The 16,794-nt window shown below is 38.7% G+C and overlaps 1 protein-coding gene and 1 long non-coding RNA gene across 8 annotated transcripts in view; one reads left to right on the top strand and one right to left on the bottom strand.

The window, feature by feature from the left end:
- Window positions 1-6,895, bottom strand: part of LOC144280523 (uncharacterized) — a 91,211-nt gene extending 84,316 nt beyond the window's left edge. The window contains exons 1-2 of one of the 4 annotated variants that reach the window (XR_013348920.1): window positions 6,022-6,895; window positions 1,519-1,751 (exon numbers count right to left, since the gene is read on the bottom strand). This is a non-coding gene — a long non-coding RNA (uncharacterized LOC144280523). Of the gene's footprint in view, window positions 1-1,518; window positions 1,752-6,021 lie in introns of those variants that run through there. The other 3 variants (XR_013348921.1, XR_013348922.1, XR_013348923.1) reach the window with 3 other exon arrangements.
- The window catches only part of WARS2 (tryptophanyl tRNA synthetase 2, mitochondrial), a 94,146-nt gene continuing 83,470 nt past the window's right edge, over window positions 6,119-16,794 (top strand). The window contains exon 1 of one of the 4 annotated variants that reach the window (XM_077842656.1): window positions 6,119-6,271. In XM_077842656.1, the coding sequence (XP_077698782.1) occupies window positions 6,182-6,271 (90 nt within the window). In that variant the 5' untranslated portion in view covers window positions 6,119-6,181. Of the gene's footprint in view, window positions 6,272-6,514; window positions 6,769-16,794 lie in introns of those variants that run through there. The other 3 variants (XM_077842657.1, XM_077842659.1, XM_077842658.1) reach the window with 3 other exon arrangements.

The following is a 16,794-nucleotide window of genomic DNA, read 5'->3' on the forward strand; positions in this document are numbered from 1 at the left end:
ATTTCCTGCTTTTCTTCAACCTAACCCTGCTGTGACAGGATGACAAGTAGGGCCCATTTTATGTGGTTAAGAGTAGCTGCCTGGAGCAGTCTTGGGAAATTTTTGAGGCCCATTCTCAGTATCTGCATGTCAGTATCTGCTATGGACATGGGGTCAGGAGATGTGCTCTGAAATGTGGATCCTGACTTTACTATGTCTGCATCTCTAAATGAATCTAATTTGAGACAAAACAGAAACTAGTTCCTAGCACCTCAAGAGTTGTACTGAATGTCACTAGCTCTATTTTAGTTTTTTTTAGTATGGTTGACACACCGTGCTATATTGGTTTCAGGTGTACAACAGAGTGATTGAACTTCTCTACACTATGCTATGCTCACAACAAGTGCAGATACTATCTGTAACTATACAGCATTATTATAGGATCACTGACTATATTCCCTATGCTAGGCTTTTATTTCCTTGGCTTATTTGTGGTATAACTGGAAGCCTATTATCTGCCTCTCCTATTCACCCATTTTGCCCATCCTCCCATCCTTTTCCCCTCTGGCAACCATCAGCTTGTTATCTGTATTTATAGGCCTGTTTCTGCTTTTCATTTATTCATTTGGTTTTTTACAGATTCTACATGAGTGAAATCATATGGTATTTGTCTTAGTCTGAATTATTTCACTTAGCATAATATATCCTAGGTCCATCCATGTTGTCTCAAATGGTATGACCTCATTTTTTATGACTGCATAATATTCCTGTGTGTGTGTGACATCTTCCTTATCCATTTGTCCATTAGGTGACACTTTGCTTCCATATCTTGGCTACTGTAAATAATGCTACAATAAAAACAGGAGTACAGATGATCTTTTTGAAATGGTGTTTTCATTTTCTTTGTATTCCTTCTATTTTTACTCAGTTTACAGATATGGAAAAAAAGAGGCACATGAAGGTTAAATGGTTCACTGAGATCAGTAACGGGGCTGCATGCAAATCTTCTCTGAGTTCATGCTCACTCCTACTTATTAAGGACAAAAAGTGAAGAAAATTACAGCTGATTGTAACTTGTCTGTGGGTTTTGGAAAAGTCCAACAGAATCTAACTGGTTAAGATGGGACTTGACTGAGACACTGAGGTTAATGCTCTCTCTTGTTTTAGACACATCAAGATACCTTTTCATGTTGTTTGTTAGAAAGATCAAGATCTAAACATGGTGTCTCACTTTCAGTTATTCCTAGCATCACACCACAGGGACAGAATGTGGGAAGGGATCTAATGGAGTTTGATTACACAGACAAAACAGAAAAGAGCCTATCTAAAAGACACTCCAAGAAACTTTGTTGAGACCTAGTTCTTTTTGTAAAACATAAACTCAGAATTGGGAAGCCTGCTCACCCATTATGAAGCAGCTGGGAGCAAAGGGTGGTGATTTAAAAATAGAGTAAGGGTACAGGTAACACATAGATTTTGTCTTCAGGACCATACCTTCTAGAACAGATACAGCATGCAAAGAGAGACAACAAAGTAAAATCTCTTCCAAAACTTTAATTTGCTAATTTCAAAGCTTCATTTCTTCCATGGAACATATGTCCTAAGACTGAGGGTGAACCATGGGGAAAAGGAATACTGAAAGTAGTCTCCTACATTTCTAGAAAATTATTTTCCCCATTCTGGATCCATACTTATGGGAGCAATTCTCTGTCTTCTTTGAAGACTTGTACTCTGATGTTGAAACAGCAGTTTGAAAAAAAAAAAAAAAAAGCCTAGGGAGAAAAAACAAAATATGAATAGGAGTCCTAGGGCCAACACCATCCCCATACAATCAGTCCTCTATCTGGTACCCCACACTAAGTACTCTACACAGAATGGAGTCATTTCTCTGAAGATCAATACATGCAAATTATCCACTTATGTCTGCCCTCTCTCCACCTTTCTCACTTTCTCCCATCCACAATTGTGAAGTGGGAAAGACAGTCCTTAAAGGAAAAAGTTGAATCTGGAAAAAACTATGGCGTTGGCACTTAATTTTAAGGAAAAGGTGCTCTGGGCAGCCCTGGTGGCGCAGCAGTTTAGCGCAGCCTTCAGCCCGGAGTGTAATCCTGGAGACCCAGGATCAAGTCCCATGTTGGGCTCTCTGCCTGGAGCCTGCTTCTCCCTCTGCCTGTGTCTCTGCCTCTCTCTCATGAATAAATAAAATCTTAAAAAAAAAAAAAAAAAAAGGAAAAGGTGCTCTGAGAAAAATTCTATTTTGCCACTCACATCACACAGCCTGTCTCTTAATTTTGCTAGATGGCATCTTCTAGGGAAAAAGTGATAGTAATGCCTCCCTTAAGCCCCCAAGCCCCTCTCCCAAAGACCAGATAGGCCTCCTGATTATTATCCTCACACAAAGAAGATGGTATAACAAGCACTTCCCCAAAAACTGCTAGGGAAAGATAGCATCTTTTAATGTTAGGGATGGAGAGAGGAGTACAAAAACCCTTTAAAAATCAGTCACTTAGTTGCTCTGACTTGGAAGCATGACACAAATATGTGCCTTTAGGTGAAACCTTGATCTTGGATCATCCCTAGCCTTACCTACTTCAGCTTTTTGGTGGTGTCACTTAATGTAGAGCACTTGTCTGGGGATTATAGTTCTATCCTGCTCTTATTCATTGTGTGATTTTTGTGAAAGTACTTAGTATTTTTGGATGACTTTCACCACTATGAGATGAGGGGCAGAACTAGAATTAAGCCAAAGGTGGGGGAAAAAAAGAAACAATCTCCCAGTCCTTATTATGGTTTCCCGCATACTTTAATGATGCTTGGAAGTGATCTCACTCAAAGGTGGCCTCTGTCTCACTTTGATTTAGGTCCTCAGAATGAGTCCAGTATAAGATAGCATGGTCCTATCCCAAATTATGAAGAGAAAGGTTTACCTCCACTATGGAATCTCTTCCTCTATATTTGAAAAACATATTCAATATAAAGGAAAGGTCAGAGGTGAACAGGCTGTGCTTTAAGTAAGTTTTGAACATAGATGCCATCTAGTCTTTGCAGTCTGCAAAATTCTTCCTTAAGTGAATAAATGTGTAGGGCAACTCTCCATTACCTTGATCAGCATCTAATACCAACCTGACACTTAGAATTAAATTAGAGAAACAAAATTAGATACTTTGAGAGTTGAGGACTGATTATACTACTAGAGCTAAGAGTGGATTTAAACTCTTTCCTTATCCCATTTAAATCTAACTAGGTATAAACTCTCCATTACTGAGGAATAAAGGTGTGTCTGCAGAGGTGGAGGTTCCCCTTGATGTTCTTGGACAAGGAAACCTAATCCTTTCTTCTGACACACATGGTTGCAATAGAAAGCGTTCCCCAACTGCCAGTCTGGTTTTAATCTATTGTTTCAAGCAAGATGGGATTTGCAGGGAATGTTAAGGAAAGAGCAAAGTGACCAGAACTTACTATGAAATAAAAGTGTTGAAGAGAAATCAAATTTTAAACAAGTTTTCAAAATTGTAAGCTTGAACATAATGTAGACATACAGTGTATGCCATAAGTATATGAGTTTTTAATTGTAAGTGTATCTAAAATCTGCTTTAAGTACAATATTTATAGTCCATTTTGCTAAAATTCCTTGGCTTACCAAATGATAGTGGTGAAATACTGCCAATAAATACACAGTGATGCTTCACTTAACACTGTTGGACAATGAAAGATACCATAAGCAAACTTCTCACGTAACCAAACTAACCCTGCATTTTGCAAACTTTTAAAATGTTAATCACTTTGTATGCAAACATTTCAAAAGTCTATTATGCACTTTTTCATTAACAGGTCCACTGAATATTTTTTCCTGAAGATTCAAGATCGCCATCTAAAATACTCATGAGGGGGGCATCTGGGTGGCTCGGTTGGTTAAGCGTCTGTGTTGTGATCTCAGGGTCCTGGGATCAAGCCCCATGTCAGGCTTCCTGCTCCACTGGGAGCCTGCTTCTCCCTCTCCTCCCGAAGAGCAGAAGATGGTGAGCTTACACAATGGTGAACTTTTTCATGATACTTCCCCAAAGGCCAAAAGGTTTCAGAATGCCATTGTAAAAAAAAGTACAAAAGCAGATGAAACTACCTTGCTTTAAATAAGTCTAGTGTCTTTTCTGCTGCCAGCTGTCCCTCTTGGAATGTTAAAAACATGCCAAGTTCTGACAATTACATTCTTTGTCAAAATAAAATTTAGATTTAGAAGATGTGCCTGCTCTGTGCCAGTTCTGTACTAGGTCCTGGAGGAAATATAAGGAATACAAAACATCGTCCCTGTCCAAGGAACAACCTGGCTGGCTGAGTGACACTCAAGAGTCATTAAGTCACCACTGTGCTGAGAAACAATTTATTACTTCAAAGTTTGAAAATAATGTACTTTAAAAAATAGATATTGAAGTTGTTCCTTGTGCTCTGATACACCTTCTTCAATGGGAGTACACCACAGAAAGATCTCCCATGGAAATATTTCCAGTCCTGTGAGTCTTTGTAGATAAAAGACTAAAATTACTGCTTGAGGAAATAAAGTGGGCAGGCCTTTGACAGCTCTTTGCTGTAACCCTCATTTTATTGCTAGGTTTTATCTTATAATCCAGATGGCTGAGGATGTCAGAAGTCTAACCTTACTAATCCCCCGGGTCATTTAATCTGATTAATAACATATCTGTAAAAAAAAAAAAAAACAAAAAACAAAAAACAGCCAACCCTGTATTTTAATGCTTTGCTGTACAGGAGTACAAAACATTTAGGCATTTATAAAATTGTATGTCTACAAGGGATATTGCGTATCTTTATAATGATCAATCATCACTTCCACTGGCAAGGTCTCTTAGCTGGGTTTCAGTAATACCACATTTTTAGGGGTTTTAAATATCTTTTGAGTGCTTCTTTTAATTTCCATCATCCAATCACTTCTATTCCACAGACTCTACCTGGTGGTCTCAAAGAGTTCCTTGCTTTCAATTAGCATCCATTCTGTAGTGTGGACGTCTCTCCTGGGCTCCAGACCTATTTAATGGTCATCAGACCTCAAATTTATGAGACAAAACCAAACTCAACTACTTGTCGAAGAGTAAGGCTCGATTTTCTTACGTTTTTTTCCCCTTCATCTTTCCAATTCCTTCCCTGCTTCTCTCTCCAACAACTGCACTCGAATTTCACCAGTACTTTGTACCACTCTTTACAGATTTTAATGTATGGTTTTAATTCACAAACTTTGGGTCTTAACCTGTTAAGATTTCAGTTGCTTTTTTTTTTTTTTTTTTTTTTTTGTATCAGTTGCTTTTTAGAAGAGTATGGGCATCCTTATTCCATTCATCTCGTACCTCTCCCTATGGAAATGTAATTTTCAGTATTTGGTCAGTGGATAAACGTAAGAAGACACGTAAGAGAATCCTGACGAATTTCTTCCTGTTATATTTTTATTGATAGGTTCTTTTCTGTCTGGGAGCTTTCTGAGCTCATTGGCAGAAGCAGCAGTGCAGTGTTAATTCTTCTCATAATTTAACCCAAAATGCAAACAATTTCTTCTATTAGTTATCACCTTCTGAAGGCTTCCCCGGGCCAGGCTTAAGCGCGACAATCTTAACCACCCCTCCTCCCCAATCTTGGGGTTTGCTTCGATAGCACTTAAAAGCACATCGTTTATTAACTGCTGTGCATCAGGCCATAGAAGACAGGGGTCCTTGCACCGTCAGTGCCTAGCAGATGGCAGGCTTTAAAAAAAACGTTTGTAGATCGAATGAATTAATAAGGCCACAAAAGTGTCAAAGCACCACTTACTGCGCTCTAACAGGGCCGAATAGGCCCCATTCCTAGAGAAACTTCTTAAAAGCTGCCTCTGGGCGGCTAGAATCCGAAAGGCAATTTACTGGACTTTCTTCCAGTCTAAAACGCTAATAAAAATCCCCGACAGAGATCCCCCCCTCCCCCCCCCCCCCCCCAGGGAGCCTGCACAGACCAGGTCTCCGGAGGAAACACTAAAGCCAAGCCCCGCCCCGTTTCTGTCCCCACCTGCTCTGCAAAGGCCCGACTCCCGCACGCACGCACGCACCGGCACAGAGGCGCGCCCGGGAGGCAGCCGCACTTCCGCAGCAGGCGCAGCAGCCGCCGTTCCGGGACCGGCTCTCCGGGCAGACGTCACTCAAGTCAGCGCGGCTCCGCCCCCTTCAAGATGGCGTTGCGCTCAGTACGGAAGGCGCGTGGGTGCTGGAGCTTCATCCGGGCACTTCATAAAGGACCCGAAGCTGCTCAGGCTCCCCAGGTAACCACAGATGGCCTTCCTCCCGCCAGCTTCCCATCCTGCTAGGTCCTTCTCGTCTCCCCTCCCTCCAGTGGCTTCTCTCCCCCCGTTTCCTCTGGAGAATACCGAGCCCTTTCGTAAGGCCGGCTCGTCCAAGACTGCCTTCCTACTCGGGACGGACGTGGCGACGTTGCGGGGATGCGCGATGACGTCACGCGCCCTGGTGGGAGGGACGCGCCTTCGCTCGCGCACTAGTGTTCTGCCTCTTTCCCGGGGAGAGCTGGGTACCGCCGCTGTTGCCGGGCAACGCGGGATGCCAAGTGCGGCGTGAAGTCAGCAGACCTTAGGGCCGGTCTTTCCCCGGCTGCCCGCCTTCTCGTGGTGGTCCCGTGGCTGTTTACGCCTCCGTTCTGAGGGGCCAACGGAGAGGTTAGAGAAGCGGCCTTGTGCGGAGTTGGGCGATTAAAGTCGGAGCAGCCACTTGCCGTCCTCCTGGCAGCGCGGCCCTTCCGTGTGAGGTGTCAGTGCATCTTTCACTCTGGGTCCGCATTCTCCAAAGTACACCTGCCTCGAGCAGGCTCTGAAGGAGCTACAGCAGGTCGCCAAAGCGCGTCGTCCTGTGCTGCGCCTGGCAGCGCTGCGGTCACCACTGCTGTACCGGGTAGAGCGCATGGACGCCGGCTTCAACCCACCCTCCCCGCATTTAGGATTTTACTCTCATGGGGGAAATATATACATATATACATATATATACATATACATATATACACATATTATACATATTATATATGTAACATTTATATTAAATATATTTAAATATATTTATATATTTATATTTATATTAAATATATTCAATATAATATATTTATATTAAATATATTCAAATATATTTATATATTTGCATATGTATATGTATATATATTATAAATTATAAATTTATTATAAATTATTTATATATAAATATGTATAAATCTCCCCATTCATTCATTCATTCGTTCGATATTTACTTCTCTCATTCAGACGTTTACTAAGTGTCTTCCAAGTGCGATCTTGGTGGCGGGCACTTTGCTGTACATCTCTTGGGACATATCTTCAGAGAACTAGAAAGAAACTTGAGGTTCTGTGACTATTAGGTGATTTCTTCATGGTCAAAATGCATAGGTGTGCGGATTTTGTGTGGTAATTGGTATATTGGGAGGAGCACTAAACTTGAAATTAGGAAATCAAAGATCAGGAGATTTGACTGCCGCTTGATAGCTGTGCGACATGACAAGTCAATCTCACTGGGTTTATTTTCTTTAGCCAAGTGGGTGGAGGAAGGGTTGGACTGATTGACACATTAATGTTCTTTCAATCTTTGGAAAATCTATGGCTCCATGATTATGAAGCCAAAGTAAAGCAATGAGATTAAGTTTAAAAATCAAGATTTGAGTTCAACTTGTCTTTCCAGTCATCTCATAAATTACCTAATTGTTCGGTGCCTAAGTTTTTTTTTTTTTTCATTGATATGGGCCTCACAAGATTTTTAAGGATAAAAGATATGCCAGAGCGCTCTTTGTCAACAAAACGGCTACTTTAAAAGTTTTGGGCAGCAATGTTAGGTTATAAAATTAGATAAGTCCATTAAATATCCCTCTCTTTGAAGTTTGAGGGTTGATTCTGCAGAACCAAAATTGGTTGATTACTATTTTATAGCTAGCTAATAGCATATTAAAACCTGTGGTACCAAAGTAACTAAACCTTAGACCCAAACTTCCTCTCTTTCCAAACCCAAGAGGTGAGGATGTCATGAGAAATAGAAAATCAAGGAGAAAAGGAAAACAACTTAGAGCCCACTAATGATTGCCCAGGGAATTTTAGGGCACTAAATTATTTTAAATGCTAAAGAAAAAATTTCTTTTTCTTTTTTTTAAAGATTTTATTTATTCATTCGAGAGAGAGAGAGAGAGGCAGAGACACAGACAGAGGGAGAAGCAGGCTCCATGCAGGGAGCCCGATGTGGGACTTGATCCCGGGACCCCAGGATCACACCCTGGGCTGAAGGCAGGTGCTAAACCGCTGAACACCCAGGAATCCCCTAAAGAAAAAAATTCTTTTTTAAAAAAATTTTTTATTTATTTATGATAGTCACAGAGAGAGAGAGAGAGAGAGAGAGAGAGAGGCAGAGACATAGGCAGAGGGAGAAGCAGGCTCCATGCACTGGGAGCCCGACGTGGGATTCGATCCCAGGTCTCCAGGATCGTGCCCTGGGCCAAAGGCAGGCGCCAAACCGCTGCGCCACCCAGGGATCCCAAGAAAAAAATTCTTAAACCTCTGTTATTATTTCAGTGAAATTAATGAATATGGTTATCTTAAAGTTAATCAACTGTTCATCTAGATTGTTTCAAAATATAAAATTTCCAGAACAGATTAGTGTTTCCAGACACTGATTTATCTTTGAGTAGAATAAGAATTAAATGTAAGCGAGAGTGTTTCTTTTAAAGTATAAATCTACATGGAATTTTCAGTCATTAAATATGATGGTTTGAAAGATGGATATAGTCTTTTGAAAGCCCAACTGAGAAAAGATACAAAATTGTTTTCATAATGTAATTATAATATTGTTTGTAAATAATTATTTGCATAAACATATGCACACACAAAAAGACTGGAAGGAAACAACCAGTCTTAACTTTTTGTTTTGCTTTGGTCTTCCTGAAGAGTGAATTAGAAGTGACTTATGTTTTCTTCTTTAAGCTTTCTGTATTTTTCGCATGTTTTAAATTGAAGATATATCACTTTCAGACCCAGAATAAAGTGTTAAAGCATAAATCCCCATATAAATGCATAGTCATTAATATCATCTGTGATATTTTAGATCTCTAAAGACCTAAAGAGATACTTGTCCCACAGTGCTGTTATTAAAATAGCCTTAGAAAAGGACTACTAGAATTTATGGGCACTTTTCCTGTATGTATTCTTTTTCTCTTGAAAAGCATCCTTTGAAGTCAAAGCGATTTTTGTGAACAGATGCAGAAATATGTGAAGGAAGAATTGGATTCTTAAACCAGATGCATTAGACATTTTTATGATATCTCATAACCTTTATAGAAAACAAAAATTATTTTGCAAGAGTATATATAATCTAATAGAAAATATATTTTTATCAGATGGATGCTTCTGTTAAAAACTAAGAAATAGCCAAGTTGCTTATTACTACTTTGATTATGCAGTTATTCCCTGAGTGAGAGGCAAAAGTGGGTGAGCCATAGCAGTACTGTGTTGGAAACTAGGACTGATAAAAATTGTGACTCCTAGGCTGTTTTAATGTTTCCTTAAAAAAGCAAAATCTTGAGTAAAAAGATTGGCATTGAAGACCTTTAGTTATCTCAAAGGTAGGCATTTGCCCCTCAAGGCTAGAGAAGCAGTCTAGAGATAGACTCAAGTTTAAAATAAAAAAGTAGAGAGAAACCAGGAATAACAGTGTTTCAAGCCATACTCATTGTGAGCTGTCTACAATTTATGTGAAATCGGTTTATTTTGCCAGGTGTTACCTCACAAAAAACTGTTGAAGTTTGACAAAATGAGAGTAGTCAGAGAGTCAGAGGAATGAAGATTTGACATGCTCCGTTTAAATACTGATGGCATTAGGTAAATTTAAGCCTGTCATCATTGTCCGAACAGAGAATCCACACTTCTTGAAGCACTAACTTATGATAGTGTTTTACCAAGAGTGAAATATTGATGGTTAGTAGACTTTGGCAAGAATATTTGTAATCATTCAGTATAAAATGTCCACATTTTGTTGCAGTTGAACAACACACTTCACTGTTAGCACACCCAACCTGGGTGTGGCCAGTATTAACATACTGTTCTTAATGTTAATGGCCACCAAGCTTAGCCAGTAGATGAAGGGATCATGCTTAAAAAAAAAAAAAAAAATAGGCAACATATTAAATTATTGTTCTTGTATTCAGTTCTCATGACTGGGCTTTTCAGACAATTGTTCTCTTTTTAACTTTTTTAAATTTGAAAATAACTTCAGATTTACAGAGTTGCAAAATTAGTACATTGAATTCCTATACATCCTTCACCAAGCTTGCTTTTACATAATCATAATATGATGATCAAAGCCAAGAAATAAATTTGGTTTAATATTAGATAAAGACCTATTTCAAATTTCACCAGTTTTTCCACTAATCTGTTACTGGTCTGGGGTCAAATCCAGGACCCCATGTTGCATTTAGTTGTCATGTCTCCTCCAATTTATGGCACTTCCTCAGTTTTTCATGACCTTGGCACTTTTGAAGAGAATTGATTAATTATTTACTAGAATGTCTCTCAATTTGAGTTTGTCTGATGTTTTCTCACGATTAGGTTATGGATTTTGGCAATACCACTGAAGCAATACTGTTTAAAACAAGACTTTAAGGCAGGTATTAGTACCTTCTTTTAAATCAGGAGGAAACTGACTTCATTTAAAAAACTTGCCTAAAATCAGAATGCTAATTAATTGTGGAATTAGGATGGTAAAATTTACTATTGGGATTTCATTCCCTATTTTGCAATTAATATTTGTTATTGTAGGTTTCTGTGGTCTTAATGACATTAAAATGGGGCAGTGTTCCTTGTGACTTTTCCCTTAGCTTGTCTCCACCATGTATTGTCCATCCTGCTTGCAACAAATGCTATTCATCATGGAGAGCTATCAGGAGCTTCTCTAGCCATCATTTTGCAAGAGAATAATAGGGCTAGTTTGATGGGGCTATTTCATCTGCCTGTGCTTTTCTTAAGTGGTGTTGCATGAATCCACTCTAATGCCCCTTTAAGGTGAATCAGCATAGGAGTCCATTCATTTAAAGTCCTCTTCAGATTGGTTTCCTTGCAAACTGACTTAGCTTATTAGAAGTAATAATCTTTAAAAACATATTTTAGTAGGTAATGGAAACTACTGATAGTAGGTAATGAAAACTGATGAAAATATAGAGGAGGAACAGTATGTAGATGCTGAGGATTTTTCTAGTAACTATTGTGGCATCCACAGCCAGGAAATGCTAGAGTAAGGCTGCTTCCTGAAATCCTTAGTATATCTGTTTTATGGCTGCAGGTTACAGAAGAACTGTCTGCAGAGGCTTACACACACACTCTCTCTCTCTCTATATATATATATATATATACACACACATATATATATGTATATATATATAATTTTATATATATAATATTATATATATATATATAAAATCCATATCCATATGTAACTTTGTCTTTCAGAGACAAAATAGACATTTAAGTAGCACCTTCTATGTGTTAAGGCCTTGTGCTGTGTGCTATATACACTATATCTTATTTTCTTTTCACAACAATCCTGTAAATATTATTCTACCCATTTTATAAAAGAGGAAACTAAGGCTCTGAAAAATAAGGTAACTTTCTCAAGTTAGAGCTAGTAGATGGCAGTACCAGGATTCAAACTCAGCCTTGTCTATGCTTTTTCCACCTGACCAGTAGTATTCCCTTATCAAATAAAATCTTTTATCAATCCCTATTAGGTAAAACATAAAAGCAGAGCCTTTCTGATTTCAAGAGTAGAGGAGTAGCTAGAGTCCTGCTTGTTTGACCTCACTGCCCAATGCCCCATACCACACTCTCCACACACAGGCAGGGGCCCTGGAGATGATGCCACACAACCTTAAATTTCTTATGGTGAAGTCTGAAAAATACTTTGGCTTCCTAACATATGCAAGTTGGCTGAGGACCATATATGATGGATGAATTATGTTCTAGGAGCTGCCCTGAAAATAAGTAGTTTGAGAGTATTCACTTTGATATGTATGTATTTTATCAATAAAATGCAACATATGTTCTATTTATCTTAAGCTGCACAAGTACTTAAGGTAATAGTAGTCAATTTTCCTTCTCTCCTCTCCTTCCTTCCTTCTTTCTAAACACAGTTCACTCCTACATAATATATATGGGTCTTTCTGCACAAAGATAATTCTGTGGATTCCTTCTCAGTCACTATAATAACTAACTGGCCTCTAGCCTTCTCATAAAGAAAAGACTTATCCAGTTCTGCTCTTGATTCCATTTTACCACTACCGCTCAAGGTTCAGGAATTTCTCTTTTAGAGACTGCAACATGAGGCCTAAGGCTTCATCTTGAATTTCCACAGGAGCGATTTACTCATTGAGGGTGGAAGCTGCTTTGCCAGTGTGAGACACTAGTTGTGGAGAGATAATTTATAGGCACAGAGGTGCTACATTGACTCCAGCTTGACTTAATTTAACTCTACTCAAGCATTTACAGTTTTCTCTATATATCATTTCTTAGCAATACCCTACCTTTTATTCCCAGAGACATAACACTTTTTCTTAACTCCCCTGCTTACAAATGACTCAAGGTCATATCTAGGTCTTCACACCACCCCGACATCTAAGTTCTATCGGGCCTCTAACCATTTATCAAAATTCATCTATAGCTTTCATTTTTCATAGCACGCAGTTATGCTTGCATCTATTGAACCTACTTCTGGTTTGTTAAGAAGTTGCCTTTTGACTGCCCTTTTGTCTCCTAAAAGGCAGAATTAAGCCACTCTGATTTCTAACCCATGTCAATTCTCACAATTTATGCTTCTCAATCCCTCTGGGCCAGGACACCAACCAGTGTGCAGGGTTGTCATTTTCTTCTTTGTATTCCTGTCCTGGTGTTCTGACTGTGACTTGTTATAGTGCCAGGCAAGTCCACAGTGGATAGAGCCCTGAATAAATGACCTTGATTACGTGGCTTCTTATCCCAGGTTTTTAGGAACAAAATAGTTGTAGGTTTTTCATCAAGGTATTTGAAAGCATAAGGTAAAATACCAAATCTCACCTTGCCAAACAATCTCATTTGCCAAACATTATTTTCTGTAATATCCTGTTCTAATATAGCACTTTGTAGTCTCAAATCCTTCACATATTCTTTTAATCTGAGTGCAACAGACCAAGTTTCACTATTTAGTCATCTAAAATTTTTACTCACTGATTAAATTTTAATTGTGTCTTCTAATTTTTTTAATTAGTAATGATGTTGAATCTAAATAAGTAAATATTGGTATTAAAATTTTAGTCCAATGGATTTTATTTTTGTATTTGTATTAAAATCATTTAGTGTTTAAGTTATTTTGGGGCCCTGGTCTGTTAGGACTATGATAATTTTATCTGTTATAAAGACAATAATGATGGAGGAGGTGATACTAATACACATTTATCCTTACCATGTACCAAGCATGGTTTTAAGCACTTGTCAAACACTTAGCTTATTTAATCCTCACAACTCAATGAGGTTTGTGCTAAAATAAGCCCCATTTTATTGATGAGAATAGTAAGAGGTTAAACAATTCACCCAAGTTCACATAGCTAGCAAATATTAGAGCCAAGAAGATATAAACTCTAGTAGCCTGATTCCAAGTTTGTACCCTAACTGTAATAAAATGCCATTATACTCTGAAACAAATTACCCATGATAATATGCTGATAACTGCCTTGCAACATTTAAATCTGTTCCATGAAAGCCACTTATATATCTTGCCATGGTGACATGCAGAGTAGAAATTATAAATCATCCTTTGTTGTCACTGTTCCTACACTCTTGTTTGGCTCGATGAATTATGAAGAAGGAGCAAAGCTGTCTTGTAAATTTATCTCCATGTCTCTATTTGGCTACTGCCACTAGGATTACCGTGTGTAAAATGAGGGCTTTAAACGCATGAGTCCCAAGGTGCATGTAGGAAGTTCTGTTTACACACAGTCTATAGCTAAAAGGTCAACCTGTGCACAGCCCTGCAGGCAGAGGGGAGGTGGTGAGTGCTGAAGCTGATGGATGACTGAGGGACCACTATCTAGGGTCTAGTTGGGATTTATGGCAAGAGTACTTTCTTTAAAAGTAGCAGAGATGCAAAGTGGGAAGATGGGAGAGATGAAAGTAATTAGTGTCGTGGGCCATTTCTAAAGGAAGTGGTAAGAATTTTATTCCAAAGGATCCTTATTCCAAGGAGCTTTTAAAGGAGTCTCTAATTCACTAATTGAATTAAAGTGAATTATTTCTGGTTAGTACATCAATTAAGATGGTTTTGAAGCTTTAAAATGAGCAGCGTTGAACAGAATTTATTTTATACACCAAACAAAGGGCTCCTCGTGAACTTTTCCTAATATTCCCCATGAACAGAGACTGCATGGGCCATTCTACTTTATAGTCATTCAGCCCCACCCTTTGCTGGGTATGTTACCTTGGGTCCTTTTTGGGAAGCAGGAGAACCTAAAAGAAAAGGGATATGGAACTGTTTACTCAAATCCCTGATTTGGATTCCTGTCTTCCCATGGGGAGAATGGGCTAAGCAGCCAGTCCGTAAGTTTGCTGCAAGAGAGAAGAGGTCTCTTGAGCTGGGGCTAAGTGTGCAGGATGAGGATGGAGTCCCAAGGAAGATGTTACAGACCAGACTATGTGGAGCCCTTGCCAGCCAGGGCCTTCTGTGGATACTAGTTACCTGGCCACCTGGCCATATTGGTTGTGAAGGAAGATCCTTCTCTGCAGGCAGGAAACTGGCTTCTCCAATGACTGACTGGCAGCTTTCCAGCCATCCTCATGCCACCAAGCTGTGAAACTCTGTAAACGAGAGAAGCAAGTGTCTAGAGAACAAGCAGTCACATGAACACTGCACTTGTCATTTTAAAATTTACTGGCCCTTTCCTAAGAGGAAGTGTGATAAAACAGGTGTGTGACTTTGGGATCAGTTAGGCCTGGTTGTACCAACTGTGTGATGCTAGGCAAGTGTTTTGACCTCATTAAATTTTAGTTTCTCATCTGTAAGATATTCATAATAATGCCTTGTAGGAATTTATGTGGATATATAAATATATAAAGCCCTTTTGCCAGAGCACAGGCCCTAGTGAGGGTCTTCCATACTGGATGATGATTATTTCTTCAATAACATATAATTCTACTCAGTGAACTTTCTTCTTTCCTTATCAATCTTAATAATCCTTTGATCCCCCCATCACCATACTTTCCCACCCTTCCATCCACCCCCCCAAATCAATTTCACCAGATTAATATCCTTAAAGCAGCACTCTAATTATGGTTTTCCCCTTGCTCACCAACTTTGGGGGCCTCTAATGAAGTTTAGTTTCCTTAGAGCTCCACATTCAAGACTTTCCACAGTCTAGATCCAAAACACTTCTCTAGGCCATTGGTGTCTTACATGGATCTTTTGCCTTGGTGTTCATAAAATTTCCAAGTTTTCTCAGAGCTTTTCCCTTTTACTTCTTTGTTAATGCCACTGTCTTTTCTTAGAAAAGCTTTTCTTCCCATTCTTGTCCGTATTCCACCATTTTAGAAAAATGAAACAAAAGCACACAATTCCAGACTTCAAGTTATATTACAAAGCTATAGTGATCGAAACAGTATGGTACTGGCACGAAGACATAGATCAGTGGAACAGAATAGAAAACCCAGAAATGAATACACAACTATACAGTCACTTAATCTTTGACAAAGCAGGAAAGATATCCAATGGAAAAGATAGTCTCTTCAACAGATGGTGCTGGGAAGACTGGACAGCAACATGTTAAAGAAATGAAACTGGACCACTTTCTTAAACCATGCACAAAAATAAATTCAGAATAGTTTAAGAGCTAAATGTGAGACCTGGAACCGTAAAGATCCTAGAGGGAAACACAGGCAGTAACCTCTTTGACATTGGCAATGGCAACTTTTTTCTAGATATGTCTCCTGAGGCAAGGGAAACAAAAGCAAAAATAAACTATTGGGACTTCAAAATAAAAAAGGTTCTGTACAGCAAGGAAACAATCAACAAAACTAAAAGGCAACCTTTGGAGTGGGAAAAGATATTTACAAATGGCATTTCTGATAAAGGGTTAGTGTCTGAAGTATATATAAAGAACTTCTCAAACTCAACACCCCAAGAATATTCCAATTAAAAAATGGGAAGAAGACATGAATAGACACTTTTCCAAAGAAGACATACAGATGGCCAATAAACACATGAAAAAATGCTCAACATCACTGATCATCAGGGAAATACAAATCAAAACTACAATGAGATACCACTTCTCACCTGTCAGAATGGCTAAAATCAACAACACAAGAAACAACAGGTGTTGGTGAGGATGAGGAGAAAGGGGAACCCTCTTGCACTATTGGTGGGAATGCAAACTGCTGCAGCCACTCTGGAAAACACTAAGGAGATGCTTCAAAAAGTTAAAAATAAAACTACCCTATGATCCAGCAATTGCACTACTAGGTATTTACCAAAGGATACAAAAATAGTAATTCAAAGGGATACAAGCACCCTGATGTTTATAGAAGCATTATCTACAATAGCCAAATTATGGAAAGGGTCCAGATGTCTATTGACTGATGAATGGAATATATATATATATATATATATAATACATATATAATAAATACATATATGTATGTATATACATATATTCTGAATATCTGTGTGTGTATAATGGAACATATATATGTATATATAATGAAATATTGCTCAACCATCAAAA

The sequence above is a fragment of the Canis aureus genome, chromosome 12, assembly GCF_053574225.1.
Source record: "Canis aureus isolate CA01 chromosome 12, VMU_Caureus_v.1.0, whole genome shotgun sequence".
NCBI classification, from domain to species: Eukaryota; Metazoa; Chordata; class Mammalia; order Carnivora; family Canidae; genus Canis; species Canis aureus.